Raw genomic sequence first — 20,169 nt, forward strand, 5'->3', positions numbered from 1 at the left:
ATTGGTGTCCGTAGAGCGGCAGTGATTCCACACATCGCATAGAGCTGGTGATAGCCCCGGTGGACTGATCGCTGCAGTACACAACCCTGACTGCTGATAGCAGAGCTGCCTACCTTTAATGGGAGATGTCCGGGTAGGAGAAGCAGGAGACTTGTGATGGGGGCGGGGCCTGATGGTTTGCGTCATTAAGCCCAGCCCCCCTTGCAATAAATAGCCGCATAGTTACATAGGGGCGGGGCTAAATGACGCGATTTGTGAAGAATCGCATCATTAAGCCCCGCCCCCTACACGCCGTCCCACAATCGCCGCAGAAATTCTCCCAGCTCTGCCCACTTCACTAGGAAGTGGGCAGTATACGGGAGAAGTGCCTATTCTTCCGGGGGTGCGGGGGGGGGGGGTTATCCGAAAAATCGGGAGCCTCCAGCAAAAACCGGGAAGGTAGGCATGTATGGCTAATAGATGCGCCCATGGGTGAAGCTAGAAAATCCCTATGGATGGAGCATGGAAACCCCCCTCGTCAGCGCAACGCGCTTCACATGGCGCATACTACTACAACCAACCATAATCTCCCTGATATCTTCAACAGCAGGAATCCCCTGTGTGTGCTCTATGATATATTATCACATACTGCCATCATACTGCCCAACACTCCTTGATATAGTAGCGATCTCCCCGATTACACCTTACGCCATTATGTAGCGGTTATAGTAAAAGAATATAAAAAAAAAAAAAAAAAACGACATGTATACATTCAAATGGGATCATTAGTATAATTTCCCTGCATTGGGTATAAGGCACAATGATCCCTATGGCTACATGTATTCTCTGATAAGTATCAGTGTTATCACCACCAAATAGATCTTACTAACTGCTTTGGGGCTCATTTACATTTGGATGTAAGTCAGTATTATGACACGTCTCTCAGATGTAGCAGTACAGGCCTATCACATGTATGACACGCCTCTCAGATGTAGCAGTGCACTCCTACCACATGTATGACAATGACACGCCTCTCAGATGTAGCAGTACACGCCTATCACATGTATGACACGCCTCTCAGATGTAGAAGTACACGCCTATCACATGTATGACACGCCTCTCAGACGTAGCAGTGCTCTCTTATCACATGTATGACACGCTTCTCAGACATAGCAGTACACGCCTATCACATGTATGACACGCCTCAGACGTAGCAGTGCACTCCTATCACATGTATGACACGCCTCTCAGACGTAGAAGTACACGCCTATCACATGTATGACACGCCTCTCAGACGTAGCAGTGCACTCCTATCACATGTATGACACGCCTCTCAGACGTAGCACTGCACTCCTATCACATGTATGATGCCTCTCAGACATAGCAGTACACGCCTATCACATGTATGACACGCCTCTCAGATGTAGCAGTACACGCCTATCACATGTATGACACGCCTCTCAGATGTAGCAGTACACTCCTATCACATGTATGATGCCTCTCAGATGTAGCAGTACACTCCTATCACATGTATGACACGCCTCTCAGATGTAGCAGTACACTATTATCACATGTATGACACGCCTCTCAGATGTAGCAGTGCACTCCTATCACATGTATGATGTCTCTCAGATGTAGCAGTACACACCTATCACATGTATGACACGCCTCTCAGATGTAGCAATACACTCCTATCACATGTATGACACGCCTCTCAGATGTAGCAGTGCACACCTACCACATGTATGACACGCCTCTCAGATGTAGCAGTACACTCCTATCACATGTATGACACGCCTCTCAGATGTAGCAGTGCACGCCTATCACATGTATGACAATGACACGCCTCTCAGATGTAGCAGTACACGCCTATCACATGTATGACACGCCTCTCAGATGTAGAAGTACATGCCTATCACATGTATGACACGCCTCTCAGACGTAGCAGTACACTCCTATCACATGTATGAACTGCCCCTCAGATGTAGCAGTACACGCCCATCACATGTATGACACGCCTCTCAGATGTAGCACTGCACTCCTATCACATGTATGACACGCCTCTCAGACGTAGCAGTACACTCCTATCACATGTATGAACTGCCCCTCAGATGTAGCAGTACACGCCCATCACATGTATGACACGCCTCTCAGATGTAGCACTGCACTCCTATCACATGTATGACACGCCTCTCAGATGTAGCACTGCACTCCTATCACATGTATGACACGCCTCTCAGATGTAGCAGGACACGCCCACTTTACCGCCGCGCTCATAGGTGCTGCTTTCACACTCTCCCTGAAATGCTTTTGAAAAAGTAGGCACGTTGTGATGTAATGTGGTAATATCATGCCCAGATCGCACTGAGAACGTGATTATTGATACATGGGCCCCGGTGTGTATGAGGGAGCTCGTGTACAGTTGAGACCGGGAGATGTTGAGGCGCAGAGCGGGGGGAGCTGCTGTGAGAGACAGCAAAGTGTTATTGCTGGTATGTGGTGAAAGAAGCCGCTGAGTACCCGCTGGCTGTGCGCTGAGTGACCGCCGCAGAAGCACCAGCTGAGACAGCTAGCCGGAGACAACGTCAGCCATACTTGCTTACTTTATTACTTTCCTCTCAGAAAAGAGATGCAGGTGGGTAGTGATGGGGGTGAGCAATTTGTGTCATTAGGCCCAGTCGTCTCCTCATGGTAAAATACAGCTAATTAGTTGCTATATGGGGGGGAATGGGGATTGCCCGTACATTATCATACTACAGGTCACTAGCGATATCACTACATCAAACCTAGTGACCATTGCTAGCGACCGCGGGAGCGATTTGACATTACGAAGCTGAAGAGGGGGGACCCTGACTTGGGCGAGAGGCTGAGGGCCTGGTTCAGAGATGTACGGAAACCTGATGGTTTGTGCACATCTGATATTTTGGGGTCTTTGCATGCTCATGGCCTGTACTGTGCATGTGCAGAATGGGTCCTGTGATTTCACTCGCAGACCCCCCCCCATAGCAGCAGTATGATTGACATGCTGCAGTATTTGAAGGGCGGAGCAGGGGCGGGGCTGGCCAGTGTTGTCTGAAATGGAGGCACTGTCAATATTTTCCGTAAGGGAAGAGACCAGGGTCTGCATCGGTGGATGCAGATTTCCTGGACTTGGCCGGACTGCGGTAACCTTCAGCTGCCATAACCTGGCCAAAAGGAGCAGCCATCATGACTTATGTTTGTGATGGTGATCTGGAGATGCAGCACTCAGATCGCAGATGCACGGGTGTATCTAGGGGTCCGAGCGCCCCTGGCAAAGTAAGGGACTGGTTCCCCTTCCGCCCCCCATATTTCTTAGAATAATTACATGCTGTACTTCTAGAGTTGACAACTAAAAAAAAAAAAAAACTTAATATAGAGATTTAATATAGAAGGGGAAAAAAAAAAAAAAAAAAAGTACCCACCTCCACTCACTAGTTTCTGCCTAAGGGGGCAGGGCACACTGAATGACGTCAGTAGCTGCCCTGCCCCAGGGTGCCCCTGCTTGCTGAGATGAGCTGTGCCCGCAAGTCACCCAATAGTCATCACAAACAGCACACTTTGCTGCCCGGTCTGTCTCGCTGTCATTGTGTGTCACGCAAAAGTTGTGAACCTGGTAGACTGTGTAAGAGACTGTACCAGCTTCTGCTGGGATCACCGCGGTTCGAGTTGCAAAGCTTTTCAGTAATATACACACTTAGGGTTCCTCATCCCTCACTGTGCTCCCCATCTCCTTCCACATCCTACACTGTGCTCCCCATCCTCATCCCAGTGCTCCCCTTTCCCATGCCACACTGTGCTCCCCTTCCCCATCACCATGCCACACTGTGCTCCCCTTCTCCCTCCACATCCCACACTGTGCTCCCCTTCTCCCTCCACATCCTACACTATGCTCTCTATCCTCATCCCACAGTGCTCCCCTTCCCCCATGCCACACTGTGCTCCCCTTCTCCTTCCACATCCCAAGCTCTGCTCCCCATCCCACTGTGCTCCCCTTCCCCCATCACCATCCCACACTGTGCTCCCCTTCTCCCTCCACCATCCCACACTGTGCTCTCCTTCTCCCTCCACCATCCCACACTGTGCTCTCCTTCTCCCTCCATCCCACACTGTGCTCCCCTTCTCCCTCCACCATCCCACACTGTGCTCCCCTTCTCCCTCCACCATCCCACACTGTGCTCCCCTTCTCCCTCCACCATCCCACACTGTGCTCCCCATCCACATCCCACACTGTGCTACCCTTCTCCCTCCGCATATCACACTGTGCTCCCCATCCCACACTGTGCTCCCCTTCTCCCTCCGCATCCCACACTGTGCTCCCCATCCCACACTGTGCTCCCCTTCTCCCTCCGCATCCCACACTGTGCTCCCCATCCCACACTGTGCTCCCCTTCTCCCTCCAAATCCCACACTGTGCTCCCCATCCACATCCCACTGTGCCCCCCATCCACATCCCAGACTGTGCTCCCCATCACCCTCCACATCCCACACTGTGCTCCCCATCACCATCCCAGACTGTGCTCCCCATCACCCTCCACATCCCACACTGTGCTCAACATCCACATCCCACACTGTGCTCCCCATCCACATCCCACATTGTGCTCCCCTTCTCCCTCCACATCCCACACTGTGCTCCCCTTCTCCCTCCACATACCACACTGTGCTCCCCATCCCACACTGTGCTCCCCTTCTCCCTCCACATCCTACACTGTGCTCCCCTTCTCCCTCCACATCCCACAATGTGCTTCCCTTCTCCCTCCCCATCTCCTTAACCATCCCAAACTGTGCTCCCCTTCTCCCTCCAAATGCAACTCTGCTCCCCATCCACATCCCACTGTGCTCCCCATCACCATCCCAGACTGCGCTCCCCATCACCCTCCACATCCCACACTGTGCTCCGCATCACCATCCCCCACTGTGCTCCCCTTCTCCCTCCACATCCCCCACTGTGCTCCCCTTCTCCCTCCACATCCCCCACTGTGCTCCCCTTCTCCCTCCCCATGCCACACAGTGCTCCCCTTCTCCCTCCCCATCCCACACAGTGCTCCCCTTCTCCCTCCCCATCCCACACAGTGCTCTCCTTCCCCCCCTCCCCATCCCACACTGTGCTCCCCTTCCCCCCCTCCCCATCCCACACTGTGCTCCCCTTCCCCCCCTCCCCATCCCACACTGTGCTCCCCTTCCCCCCCTCCCCATCCCACACTGTGCTCCCCTTCCCCCCCTCCCCATCCCACACTGTGCTCCCCTTCCCCCCCTCCCCATCCCACACTGTGCTCCCCTTCCCCCCCTCCCCATCCCACACTGTGCTCCCCTTCCCCCCCTCCCCATCCCACACTGTGCTCCCCTTCCCCCCCCTCCCCATCCCACACTGTGCTCCCCTTCCCCCCCTCCCCATCCCACACTGTGCTCCCCTTCCCCCCCCTCCCCATCCCACACTGTGCTCCCCTTCCCCCCCTCCCCATCCCACACTGTGCTCCCCTTCCCCCCCTCCCCATCCCACACTGTGCTCCCCTTCCCCCCCTCCCCACCCCACACTGTGCTCCCCTTCCCCCCCTCCCCATCCCACACTGTGCTCTCCTTCCCCCCCTCCCCATCCCACACTGTGCTCTCCTTCCCCCCTCCACATCCGGAAGGGACAGCTGTCCACAGCAGAGGCCGGCTGTCTGCGGTGTTACTTTCTGTAGCTTTGTTACTTTCTGTAGCTTAGTTACTTTCCACAGGGACAACTGCTTTTCGGAGCAAGTTCCCCTGCTGCAAGTTGGATACTAAAGTAACCCTCGCAGCGAGATCTAAACATCATCGAAGGCAATATGGCCTTTGATGATGAATAGGCCCCCATGTAATACCGTCCATCTCTAAATCAGGCCCTAAGTTTGAGTAAACTGCGCGATATTCTTCTTGTTTAAACTACTAGAGAAACTGTGTCTATGTTTTGTGTTAATGTCTATTTAAAAGTATGGTATAATGAGACAACTGAGATATTGGCCTTTTCCCTAGTTCTAGCCAAAGAGGTGCTGAAGATGACCAGAGAGTTATGGTCTATTCACTACTGAATTGCTAACGAGTGGGTTAAATTGCCAAATCACTTTCCATGCAGCAATCTCCTGTAATCCATATATGGCGATCAGGGCCATAACAGTGTACTAATGCGCCCTGGGCTGGCCAAGTCCCCTGACCACGTGACATCATTAGGATGTGCACATGGAAACATGATGTCACAAAAGGGACGGGGCCAGCAGCACCAGTAAGTACTTTGTAAGGCGCTGCGGAACACTTGTGGCGTCATAAATAAACGATAATAATAATAATAATAATAATAAGTGTGGCACTGAATGTCCTTTGAAAGCCTGGTCAGCTGTACAGGTTACAGTGCCCCCGTCTGAAGCATCCACAGCACTGCACAAGTAATCCTGGCTGCAGGGTGCCATTCCGGGCACACGGGCCACACCTCTAGTCACAGTCTTGTTGGTGATAACCAATTTCATACAGTGCCCTGCTACAGCCTGAGGTGGGCAAAGCTGGTGGAGACACTGCCAAAAGAGAAGAACTACTGCTGGAGCTGCTGTAGGTTACCATCTACACCTAACTGATCTGTGCCCACACCAACACCCAGGGTACCACCTACAACACCCAGGGTACCACCTACAACACCCAGGGTACCACCTACAAGACCCGGAGCGTCACACATACATATTACACACATGTGTTTTTGCACTTCTCATGTGAGTGCTGCCGGAGTGTAACTCACCAGCATGTGCTGGATAACGCTGGGGACGTCAGTCATTGGGGACGCACATCTCACGCCCGGCCCCGGCTCGCTGTATTTATAGCTGTGCATCACAGTCTGCCACTTCCTGCCCTCAGCAATGGAGTATGCGTCATAGGTCTGACTTCCTCCCCTGATACAGACATCTGTTACTACAAGGGGCATCTTCCCAGTACCAGTTATCCTGGAGGTGTAATGTGATCTCCTTCCTTCCACAGAGAGAGGGTCCTATAAGCCTGTGCTCCCCCCCTTCCCCCCTGAGGGATAGAATGGAATGTAGGACTGGCCAGACATACTCCATTGTTACCTCACTGTGCAGTGTCCCCCCACACTCCAGCCCACCACACTCCTCACACAGGCGGCAGTGCCCAGCTGGTGCATATACCCATGTTATGCTGCTATAATCTTACATCATCAGGATGTAAATATATAACCAGGGGAGGTTCTAGAGAGGAGGGGGCCCATGTGCAGTCTCCATCACGGGCCCACTCCTGTCTGTCCGACGGCCGGCACCGCACTTATAGACTCTGGGCACTAGACTGTGCCCAGAGTCTATACCGCATGTGCAGGTCACCGGGTAAATGGCCACGGTGGCTATTTTTCCTGTACTGCTCATACAACAGGCGCAGACTCCGGAGAGGTAAGTATAATATGGGTGCAGGGTGTGTGGTGTGGGCCCCTATGGACCCAGGGGCCCATGTGCACTGCACTCCCTGCACCCATTATAAATACGCCCCTATATATAACAGATGCTGACATGACTCAGAAGCTAAAGGTGCCCAGTCTACGGGCACTTACTGTACATTCCAAGACAGACAGGGCCTTAAAGGGCTTAACCGTGTGCATGCCGCCATGTCGTCGCGCATATGGGTGGGTCCGCCACACTAGGAAGTGCAGCAGTGCTTGGGGTGTCTTAAAGATGCTCCGGACAGCTGTACACAAGTCAGGGTACCCGCTAGTAGCGCCAAGAGCGACAGGGCGCTGTGAGCCCCATGAGCCTAGCACATACCCAGAGGGGGGTGCGAACAGTCAGTGTGATCGATCCCCCCACAGGCCTAGGAGCCTGCTGCAGCCTCTACTTAGTGCCGCAAACAGTCTCAGTGCAGCCCAGCACACAGCAGCGTGATGAAAGAGGGAGGGGGCGCTGGGTCCCTCCAGGAAGCCCGGGCCTGGGTAATTAGTAGCACACTGGTAACACCTCACCCCGAGTACTGTGTATAAGAAGAGGGAGGTTATATTACCACTATATAGGACACTGGTAATACCTCACCCCGAGTACTGTGTATAGGAAGAGGTATTAGTAGCAGGAAGAGGGAGGTTATATTACCACTATATAATATACAGGTAACACCTCACCCCGAGTACTGTGTATAGGAAGAGGGAGGTTATATTACCACTATATAATATACAGGTAACACCTCACCCCGAGTACTGTGTATAAGAAGAGGTATTAGTAGCAGGAAGAGGGAGGTTATATTACCACTATATAATATACAGGTAACACCTCACCCCGAGTACTGTGTATAGGAAGAGGGAGGTTATATTACCACTATATAATATACAGGTAACACCTCACCCCGAGTACTGTGTATAGGAAGAGGGAGGTTATATTACCACTATATAATATACAGGTAACACCTCACCCCGAGTACTGTGTATAGGAAGAGGTATTAGTAGCAGGAAGAGGGAGGTTATATTACCACTATATAATATACAGGTAACACCTCACCCCGAGTACTGTGTATAGGAAGAGGGAGGTTATATTACCACTATATAATATACAGGTAACACCTCACCCCGAGTACTGTGTATAGGAAGAGGGAGGTTATATTACCACTATATAATATACAGGTAACACCTCACCCCGAGTACTGTGTATAGGAAGAGGTATTAGTAGCAGGAAGAGGGAGGTTATATTACCACTATATAATATACAGGTAACACCTCACCCCGAGTACTGTGTATAGGAAGAGGGAGGTTATATTACCACTATATAATATACAGGTAACACCTCACCCCGAGTACTGTGTATAAGAAGAGGTATTAGTAGCAGGAAGAGGGAGGTTATATTACCACTATATAGGACACTGGTAACACCTCACCCCGAGTACTGTGTATAAGAAGAGGTATTAGTAGCAGGAATAGGGAGGTTATATTACCACTATATAATATACAGGTAACACCTCACCCCGAGTACTGTGTATAGGAAAAGGTATTAGTAGCAGGAAGAGGGAGGTTATATTACCACTATATAGGACACTGGTAACACCTCACCCCGAGTACTGTGTATAGGAAGAGGTATTAGTAGCAGGAAGAGGGAGGTTATATTACCACTATATAATATACAGGTAACACCTCACCCCGAGTACTGTGTATAGGAAGAGGTATTAGTAGCAAGAAGAGGGAGGTTATATTACCACTATATAATATACAGGTAACACCTCACCCCGAGTACTGTGTATAAGAAGAGGTATTAGTAGCAGGAAGAGGGAGGTTATATTACCACTATATAGGACACTGGTAACATCTCACCCAGAGTACTGTGTATAGGAAGAGGTATTAGTAGCAAGAAGAGGGAGGTTATATTACCACTATATAGGACACTGGTAACATCTCACCCCGAGTACTGTGTATAGGAAGAGGTATTAGTAGCAGGAATAGGGAGGTTATATTACCACTATATAGGACACTGGTAACACCTCACCCCGAGTACTGTGTATAGGAAGAGGTAGCAGGAAGAGGGAGGTTATACTGTGTATAGGAAGAGGGAGGTTATATTACCACTATATAATATACAGGTAACACCTCACCCCGAGTACTGTGTATAAGAAGAGGTATTAGTAGCAAGAAGAGGGAGGTTATATTACCACTATATAATATACAGGTAACACCTCACCCCGAGTACTGTGTATAGGAAGAGGTATTAGTAGCAAGAAGAGGGAGGTTATATTACCACTATATAATATACAGGTAACACCTCACCCCGAGTACTGTGTATAGGAAGAGGTATTAGTAGCAGGAAGAGGGAGGTTATATTACCACTATATAGGACACTGGTAACACCTCACCCAGAGTACTGTGTATAAGAAGAGGTATTAGTAGCAGGAAGAGGGAGGTTATATTACCACTATATAGGACACTGGTAACACCTCACCCCGAGTACTGTGTATAAGAAGAGGTATTAGTAGCAGGAAGAGGGAGGTTATATTACCACTATATAGGACACTGGTAACACCTCACCCCGAGTACTGTGTATAAGAAGAGGTATTAGTAGCAGGAATAGGGAGGTTATATTACCACTATATAATATACAGGTAACACCTCACCCCGAGTACTGTGTATAGGAAAAGGTATTAGTAGCAGGAAGAGGGAGGTTATATTACCACTATATAGGACACTGGTAACACCTCACCCCGAGTACTGTGTATAGGAAGAGGTATTAGTAGCAGGAAGAGGGAGGTTATATTACCACTATATAATATACAGGTAACACCTCACCCCGAGTACTGTGTATAGGAAGAGGTATTAGTAGCAAGAAGAGGGAGGTTATATTACCACTATATAATATACAGGTAACACCTCACCCCGAGTACTGTGTATAAGAAGAGGTATTAGTAGCAGGAAGAGGGAGGTTATATTACCACTATATAGGACACTGGTAACATCTCACCCAGAGTACTGTGTATAGGAAGAGGTATTAGTAGCAAGAAGAGGGAGGTTATATTACCACTATATAGGACACTGGTAACATCTCACCCCGAGTACTGTGTATAGGAAGAGGTATTAGTAGCAGGAATAGGGAGGTTATATTACCACTATATAGGACACTGGTAACACCTCACCCCGAGTACTGTGTATAGGAAGAGGTATTAGTAGCAGGAATAGGGAGGTTATATTACCACTATATAGGACACTGGTAACACCTCACCCAGAGTACTGTGTATAGGAAGAGGTATTAGTAGCAGGAAGAGGGAGGTTATATTACCACTATATAATATACAGGTAACACCTCACCCCGAGTACTGTGTATAAGAAGAGGTATTAGTAGCAGGTAGATGGAGGTTATATTACCACTATATAATATACAGGTAACACCTCACCCCGAGTACTGTGTATAAGAAGAGGTATTAGTAGCAGGAAGAGGGAGGTTATATTACCACTATATAATATACAGGTAACATCTCACCCCGAGTACTGTGTATAGGAAGAGGTATTAGTAGCAGGAAGATGGAGGTTATATTACCACTATATAATATACAGGTAACACCTCACCCCGAGTACTGTGTATAAGAAGAGGTATTAGTAGCAGGAAGATGGAGGTTATATTACCACTATATAATATACAGGTAACACCTCACCCCGAGTACTGTGTATAAGAAGAGGTATTAGTAGCAGGAAGAGGGAGGTTATATTACCACTATATAGGGCACTGGTAACATCTCACCCCGAGTACTGTGTATAAGAAGAGGTATTAGTAGCAGGAATAGGGAGGTTATATTACCACTATATAGTATACTGGTAACACCTCACCCCGAGTACTGTGTATAAGAAGAGGTATTAGTAGCAGGAAGAGGGAGGTTATATTACCACTATATAGGTCACTGGTAACACCTCACCCAGAGTACTGTGTATAAGAAGAGGTATTAGTAGCAGGAAGAGGGAGGTTATATTACCACTATATAATATACAGGTAACACCTCATCCCGAGTACTGTGTATAAGAAGAGGTATTAGTAGCAGGAAGAGGGAGGTTATATTACCACTATATAATATACAGGTAACACCTCACCCCGAGTACTGTGTATAGGAAGAGGTATTAGTAGCAAGAAGAGGGAGGTTATATTACCACTATATAATATACAGGTAACACCTCACCCCGAGTACTGTGTATAAGAAGAGGTATTAGTAGCAGGAAGAGGGAGGTTATATTACCACTATATAATATACAGGTAACACCTCACCCCGAGTACTGTGTATAGGAAGAGGTATTAGTAGCAGGAAGAGGGAGGTTATATTACCACTATATAGGTCACTGGTAACACCTCACCCAGAGTACTGTGTATAGGAAGAGGTATTAGTAGCAGGAATAGGGAGGTTATATTACCACTATATAGGACACTGGTAACACCTCACCCCGAGTACTGTGTATAAGAAGAGGTATTAGTAGCAGGAATAGGGAGGTTATATTACCACTATATAATATACAGGTAACACCTCACCCCGAGTACTGTGTATAAGAAGAGGTATTAGTAGCAGGAAGAGGGAGGTTATATTACCACTATATAATATACAGGTAACACCTCACCCCGAGTACTGTGTATAGGAAGAGGTATTAGTAGCAAGAAGAGGGAGGTTATATTACCACTATATAATATACAGGTAACACCTCACCCCGAGTACTGTGTATAGGAAGAGGTATTAGTAGCAAGAAGAGGGAGGTTATATTACCACTATATAATATACAGGTAACATCTCACCCCGAGTACTGTGTATAGGAAGAGGTATTAGTAGCAGGAAGAGGGAGGTTATATTACCACTATATAGGACACTGGTAACACCTCACCCAGAGTACTGTGTATAAGAAGAGGTATTAGTAGCAGGAAGAGGGAGGTTATATTACCACTATATAGGACACTGGTAACACCTCACCCCGAGTACTGTGTATAAGAAGAGGTATTAGTAGCAGGAAGAGGGAGGTTATATTACCACTATATAGGACACTGGTAACACCTCAACCCGAGTACTGTGTATAAGAAGAGGTATTAGTAGCAGGAAGAGGGAAGTTATATTACCACTATATAGGACACTGGTAACACCTCACCCCGAGTACTGTGTATAAGAAGAGGTATTAGTAGCAGGAAGAGGGAGGTTATATTACCACTATATAGGGCACTGGTAACACCTCACCCCGAGTACTTTGTATAGGAAGAGGTATTAGTAGCAGGAAGAGGGAGGTTATATTACAACTATATAATATACTGGTAACACCTCACCCCGAGTACCGTGTATAAGAAGAGGTAATAGTAGCAGGAAGAGGGAAGTTATATTACCACTATATAGGACACTGGTAACATCTCACCCCGAGTACTGTGTATAAGAAGAGGTATTAGTAGCAGGAAGAGGGAGGTTATATTACCACTATATAATATACTGGTAACACCTCACCCCGAGTACCGTGTATAAGAAGAGGTATTAGTAGCAGGAAGAGGGAAGTTATATTACCACTATATAGGACACTGGTAACATCTCACCCCGAGTACTGTGTATAGGAAGAGGTATTAGTAGCAGGAAGAGGGAGGTTATATTACCACTATATAGGGCACTGGTAACACCTCACCCCGAGTACTGTGTATAGGAAGAGGTAGCAGGAAGAGGGAGGTTATATTACCACTATATAATATACAGGTAACACCTCACCCAGAGTACTGTGTATAGGAAGAGGTATTAGTAGCAGGAAGAGGGAGGTTATATTACCACTATATATGTCACTGGTAACCTCTCACTCCAAGTACTGTGTATAGGAAGAGGTATTAGTAGCTGGAAGTGTGTGTGTGTGTGTCTCAAGCACAGAAAACATCTGTTAACATTTGTATTAGGTTTTGTACTAGCTCTTAAGAAATCGCACTCGGTACAGCTCCGGATGCAACTCCGCAAGGTTCTGCCACCATTCGCAGCTCCACGTGCGCACTTTTACTGTACTCCATCTGCATTTGCACGCCTCTTCAATCCGTTCCACCTCTCTAAGTGAGCGCAGGGGCAGGGCCGCAACTAGGGGGGGGCTGGAGGTGCACGTGCACCGGGTGAGCCGCTGTACCTGGTGCCAGTGACCTCCAGCCCGGCGCTGCAGAGAGGCTCCAAGCCGGACGTCCGCTGGTAATATTTATTACCAGCGGGCGCCCGGCTCCTTCTCTGCAGCGACGCGGTGTAGCCGTAGCCGGAGGCTGGAGTTCTCTCCCGAACTCCAGCTTCCAGCTCTCCCCACGGGCACTATGGGGGAGACGTCATGACATCTCCCCCATAGTTCCAAGGAGCAGCCGGCGGACCGGACGCGACGCTGGATGCAGGAGCGGGGTTCAAGGTAAGTATTTTTTTTTTTTAAATAAGCTGCACTACAGGGGCATTATTATGGGGGCAGGGGCATTACCACAGGGGCATTACTATGGGGGCATAGGCAATAAGGGGCATTACTAATGGGGCATGGGCACTACAGGGGCATTACTATTGGGGCATGGGCACTACAGGGGCATTACCACAGGGGCATTACTGTGGGGGCATGAGCACTACAGGGGCATTACTGTAAGGGCACTACAGGGATATTACTATGGGGCATGGGCAATACAGGGGCATTACTATGAGAGCATGGGCACTACAGGGGCATTACTATGAAAGCATGGGCACTACAGGGGCATTAATATGGGAGCATGGGCACTACAGGGGCATTACTGTATGGTGGGCACTACAGGGGCATTACTATGGGGGTATTAACATATGGGCATTACTATGGGGGCATTACAATATGGGCACTACTGCAGGGGGAATTACATGGGGGGCGCCAAATTACTGTCTTGCCCCTGGTGACAAAAATCCTAGTTTCGGCCCTGGCAGGGGCAATTACCAAACCTGCATTACAGATACCATTGTGTTCCAGTTTTATGCTGGATGCACCACAGAACTAATTTGTTTGACGCTACACAAACAGGCGCACGTGCAACTCGCACAGAGTATAATCAGTAACACTACACGCTAGACATAAACAGTTTTATCGATGGCATAGCGTAAACCAACGATGGTTCATCACTTTATGGCCGGCAACCAAAAATATATAACACATGCACAATGTACATAAACCTCATATATTACATCAGCTGAGTATTAATGTGAATACAGATACAGTTTTTCAGCCACTACAGAATAAGCTGGAGATACAGCAGACCCCTTACCTGTACTGGGAGTGTTCTAGACATCTTATTCCACAGAGGCTCCTGTAGCAAACGGCATGTAATAGGCTGGTGCAGTCTCTGTATCACCTGCAGCCTGGCTGAGAGCCGCCCTCAGGTGTATTGCTGCTGCTGCTGCTGGCTGATGGGGAGCCTGCAGGGTGGGGTGAGGGGGACTTACAGCCTCGGCTCTATAATCAAAACCCAATCATTATGCAGATTGCATGGGACGGGTCCTAGTTACTTCCACATAGACTTATATATATAGATACAGGCACTTCTCCAACCTAGACCAACATTCTCCATTTATGTAGATAGTCGGTTGGAACAGCTGCCGGTCTTCTGGGATTCTATGTTGTTAATTGCTGTACACTGATAATTATGTTTTCCTCTCTGTGAGGTAATTAACATGACAAGCTGCATGAGGAGCTGATAAATGGGGAAAAGACTTATGCTGGCCATACACGCTACAATTATCGGGGCGATCCGCCTGATATCGGCGGATCGGCCCGATAATTGTAGCGTGTGTGCAGGCGACCGAGGGTTAAATATTGCTCGGTCGGGCATGCAGGATTGTCCAGCATGCCCGTCCGATGCGATATTTACCCGGTAACTGTCGGCCGCATCGGGCAGTGTATGCCCAGCGCGGCCGACAGACAGACATTTCCTGTGTTCCTTCCTACGGAAGGAACAGGGAAATGTCTCCTCCCCCGGGGGCGGAGCGCGGATGTCGGGCTATACACTGTGAGATTTCTCTCACAGTGAATGCGGCGGACATCTGTGGCTGGCAGCCGGCCAGATAAAATGTCTGTCGGTCTGACAGACATTTTATCTGGCTGTGTATGCCCAGCATTATTTATAAGTTACAGATCTTAAGCAGCGTACACACTGGGCGATAAGGAAAGACAGTACGATGACGACATCATAATTGTACAGTCATCCCCATCCCCTGAAGTGCCTGCACAGAACAATATATCGTTCAGTGCAGGCTTCCTCCCGCATCCCTGAACATGGCAAATCTCTCGCTATCGGCAGATTGACCGGCATATTCAGGCGATGATAGATGTCGTAAACGACCAGCGGGAGTGCGCATCGCTGGTCGTTTCCGACATCACAGTGCACGATAAATAACCGATTGAACGATTCCGATGTCGTACTCTTTCAATCGCTCATTAATATTGCTGTGTATAAGCTGTTTAAGGGCCTGATTCATTACTGATCGCAATTGCGATTACGCACACAATCAGACGATTGTAGAGTATAGCACATGTGTATGCATCGCATTGCGCGAACTGGCCACTGTATTCAGGACTGCGCTCACAGTGACTACACAGACCCATCGCAGAGTGATTGAGAGGTAGTGCCGTTTGTGGGGGGTGATGGGGGCTGGTCGGAGAAACACAGGTGTGCCAGTGCGTTTGAACAGGGGCATGCATAAATTATCCACTGAGATGCCATACACAGGCTGAGGCCTCATATCGTGTGCGATGAGGTTAGTAATTCCTGAGTAAGGTCAGAGCCTGTGTAAGTGTGTGTGAGGCTGTGATGGTACTCCATGTTACTGATGGTATCTCAGTCTTGTGTAGTCACTGTGTGTGATGAGGTTAGTAATTCCTGAGTAAGGTCAGAGCCTGTGTAAGTGTGTGTGAGGATGTGATGGTACTCCATGTTACTGATGGTGTCTCAGTCTTGTGTAATCACAGTGTGTGATGAGGTTAGTAATTCCTGAGTAAGGTCAGAGCCTGTGTAAGTGTGTGTGAGGCTGTGATGGTACTGCATGTTACTGATGGATTCTCAGTCTTGTGTAGTCACTGTGTGTGATGAGGTTAGTAATTCCTGAGTAAGGTCAGAGCCTGTGTAAGTGTGTGTGAGGCTGTGATGGTACTCCATGTTACTGATGGTTTCTCAGTCTTGTGTAATCACTGTGTGTGATAAGGTTAGTAATTCCTGAGTAAGGTCAGAACCTGTGTAAGTGTGTGTGAGGATGTGATGGTACTCCATGTTACTGATGGTGTCTCAGTCTTGTGTAATCACTGCGTGTGATGAGGTTAGTAATTCCTGAGTAAGGTCAGAGCCTGTGTAAGTGTGTGTGAGGATGTGATGGTACTCCATGTTACTGATGGTGTCTCAGTCTTGTGTAGTCACTGTGTGCGATGAGGTTAGTAATTCCTGAGTAAGGTCAGAGCCTGTGTAAGTGTGTGTGAGGCTGTGATGGTACTCCATGTTACTGATGGTATCTCAGTCTTGTGTAATCACTGTGTGCGATGAGGTTAGTAATTCCTGAGTAAGGTCAGAGCCTGTGTAAGTGTGTGTGAGGCTGTGATGGTACTCCATGTTACTGATGGTATCTCAGTCTTGTGAAATCACTGCGTGTGATGAGGTTAGTAATTCCTGAGTAAGGCCAGAGCCTGTGTAAGTGTGTGTGAGGCTGTGATGGTACTCCATGTTACTGATGGTATCTCAGTCTTGTGTAATCACTGCGTGTGATGAGGTTAGTAATTCCTGAGTAAGGTCAGAGCTTGTGTAAGTGTGTGTGAGGATGTGATGGTACTCCATGTTACTGATGGTATCTCAGTCTTGTGTAGTCACTGTGTGTGATGAGGTTAGTAATTCCTGAGTAAGGTCAGAGCCTGTGTAAGTGTGTGTGAGGCTGTGATGGCACTCCATGTTACTGTTGGTCTCTCAGTCTTGTGTAATCACTGTGGGTGATGAGGTTAGTAATTCCTGAGTAAGGTCAGAGCCTGTGTAAGTGTGTGTGAGGTTGTGATGGTACTCCATGTTACAGATGGTCTCTCAGTCTTGTGTACTCACTGCGTGTGATGAGGTTAGTAATTTCTGAGTAAGGTCAGAGCCTGTGTAAGTGTGTGTGAGGATGTGATGGTACTCCATGTTACTGATGGTTTCTCAGTCTTGTGTAGTCACTGTGTGTGATGAGGTTAGTAATTCCTGAGTAAGGTCAGAGCCTGTGTAAGTGTGTGAGGATGTGATGGTACTCCATGTTGCTGATGTTGTCTAAGTCTTGTGTAATCACTGTGTGCGATGAGGTTAGCAATTCCTGAGGAAAGTCAGAGCCTATGTAAGTGTGTGTGAGGAGGTCATGGTACTCCATGTTACTGATGGTGTCTCAGTCTTGTGTAGTCACTGTGTACGATGAGGTTAGTAATTCCTGAGTAAGGTCAGAGCCTGTGCAAGTGTGTGTGAGGATGTGATGGTACTCCATGTTACTGATGGTGTTTCAGTCTTGTGTAATCACTGTGTGTGATGAGGTTAATAATTCCTGAGTAAGGTCAGAGCCTGTGTAAGTGTGTGTGAGGATGTGATGGTACTCCATGTTACTGATGGTATCTCAGTCTTGTGTAGTCACTGTGTGTGATGAGGTTAGTAATTCCTGAGTAAGGTCAGAGCCTGTGTAAGTGTGTGTGAGGCTGTGATGGTACTCCATGTTACTGATGGTTTCTCAGTCTTGTGTAGTCACTGTGTGTGATGAGGTTAGTGATTCCTGAGTAAGGTCAGAGCCTGTGTAAGTCTGTGTGAGGCTGTGATGGTACTCCATGTTACTGATGGTTTCTCAGTCTTGTGTAATCACTGTGTGTGATGAGGTTAGTGATTCCTGAGTAAGGTCAGAGCCTGTGTAAGTGTGTGTGAGGCTGTGATGGTACTCCATGTTACTGATGTTGTCTCTCAGTCTTATGTAATCTCTGTGTGTGATGAGGTTAGTAATTCCTGAGTTGGTCAGAGCCTGTGTAAGTGTGTGTGAAGATATGATGGTACTCCATGTTACTGATGGTTTCTCAGTCTTGTGTAATCACTGTGTGTGATGAGGTTAGTAATTCCTGAGTAAGGTCAGAGCCTGTGTAAGTGTGTGTGAGGCTGTGATGGTACTCCATGTTACTGATGGTTTCTCAGTCTTGTGTAGTCACTGTGTACGATGAGGTTAGTAATTCCTGAGTAAGGTCAGAGCCTGTGTAAGTCTGTGTGAGGCTGTGATGGTACTCCATGTTGCTGATGGTTTCTCAGTCTTGTGTAGTCACTGCGTGTGATGAGGTTAGTGATTCCTGAGTAAGGTCAGAGCCTGTGTAAGTGTGTGTGAGGCTGTGATGGTACTCCATGTTACTGATGGTCTCTCAGTCTTATGTAATCACTGTGTGTGATGAGGTTAGTAATTCCTGAGTTGGTCAGAGCCTGTGTAAGTGTGTGTGAGGCTGTGATGGTACTCCATGTTACTGATGTTGTCTCTCAGTCTTATGTAATCTCTGTGTGTGATGAGGTTAGTAATTCCTGAGTTGGTCAGAGCCTGTGTAAGTGTGTGTGAAGATATGATGGTACTCCATGTTACTGATGGTTTCTCAGTCTTGTGTAATCACTGTGTGTGATGAGGTTAGTAATTCCTGAGTAAGGTCAGAGCCTGTGTAAGTGTGTGTGAGGCTGTGATGGTACTCCATGTTACTGATGGTTTCTCAGTCTTGTGTAGTCACTGTGTACGATGAGGTTAGTAATTCCTGAGTAAGGTCAGAGCCTGTGTAAGTCTGTGTGAGGCTGTGATGGTACTCCATGTTGCTGATGGTTTCTCAGTCTTGTGTAGTCACTGCGTGTGATGAGGTTAGTAATTCCTGAGTAAGGTCAGAGCCTGTGTAAGTGTGTGTGAGGCTGTGATGGTACTCCATGTTACTGATGGTCTCTCAGTCTTATGTAATCACTGTGTGTGATGAGGTTAGTAATTCCTGAGTTGGTCAGAGCCTGTGTAAGTGTGTGTGAGGCTGTGATGGTACTCCATGTTACTGATGTTGTCTCTCAGTCTTATGTAATCTCTGTGTGTGATGAGGTTAGTAATTCCTGAGTTGGTCAGAGCCTGTGTAAGTGTGTGTGAGGATGTGATGGTACTCCATGTTGCTGATGGTTTCTCAGTCTTGTGTAGTCACTGCGTGTGATGAGGTTAGTGATTCCTGAGTAAGGTCAGAGCCTGTGTAAGTGTGTGTGAGGCTGTGATGGTACTCCATGTTACTGATGGTTTCTCAGTCTTGCTGTCACACCCACAGGATCATCACTCAGCACAGGGAACACACAGTACTATTATAGTGATTATTACAGGACCCTTCTAATGCTGTCACACCCACAGGATCGTCACTCAGCACAGGGAACACACAGTACTATTATAGTGATTATTACAGGACCCTTCTAAATTAATGCTGTCACACCCACAGGATCGTCACTCAGCACAGGGAACACACATTACTATTATAGTGATTATTACAGGAACCTTCTAATGCTGTCACACCCACAGGATCGTCACTCAGCACAGGGAACACACAGTACTATTATAGTGATTATTACAGGACCCTTCTAATGCTGTCACACCCACAGGATCGTCACTCAGCACAGGAAACACACATTACTATTATAGTGATTATTACAGGAACCTTCTAATGCTGTCACACCCACAGGATTGTCACTCAGCACAGGGAACACACAT

At 47.9% G+C, this 20,169-nt stretch overlaps 1 protein-coding gene across 1 annotated transcript in view; it reads right to left on the reverse strand.

Annotated features, from left to right (window-relative positions):
• The window catches only part of LOC148474519 (uncharacterized), an 81,062-nt gene extending 66,123 nt beyond the window's left edge, over window positions 1-14,939 (reverse strand). Inside the window, exon 1 of the mRNA XM_088458496.1 lies at window positions 14,703-14,939. Within this exon, the coding sequence (XP_088314622.1) occupies window positions 14,703-14,726 (24 nt within the window). The 5' untranslated portion in view covers window positions 14,727-14,939. The remainder of the gene's footprint in view (window positions 1-14,702) is intronic.
• Between the last annotated feature and the right edge of the window lie 5,230 nt (window positions 14,940-20,169).

Source organism: Taudactylus pleione, unplaced genomic scaffold (assembly GCF_031769625.1).
Source record: "Taudactylus pleione unplaced genomic scaffold, aTauple2 ptg000838l, whole genome shotgun sequence".
Classification (NCBI taxonomy): Eukaryota; Metazoa; Chordata; class Amphibia; order Anura; family Myobatrachidae; genus Taudactylus; species Taudactylus pleione.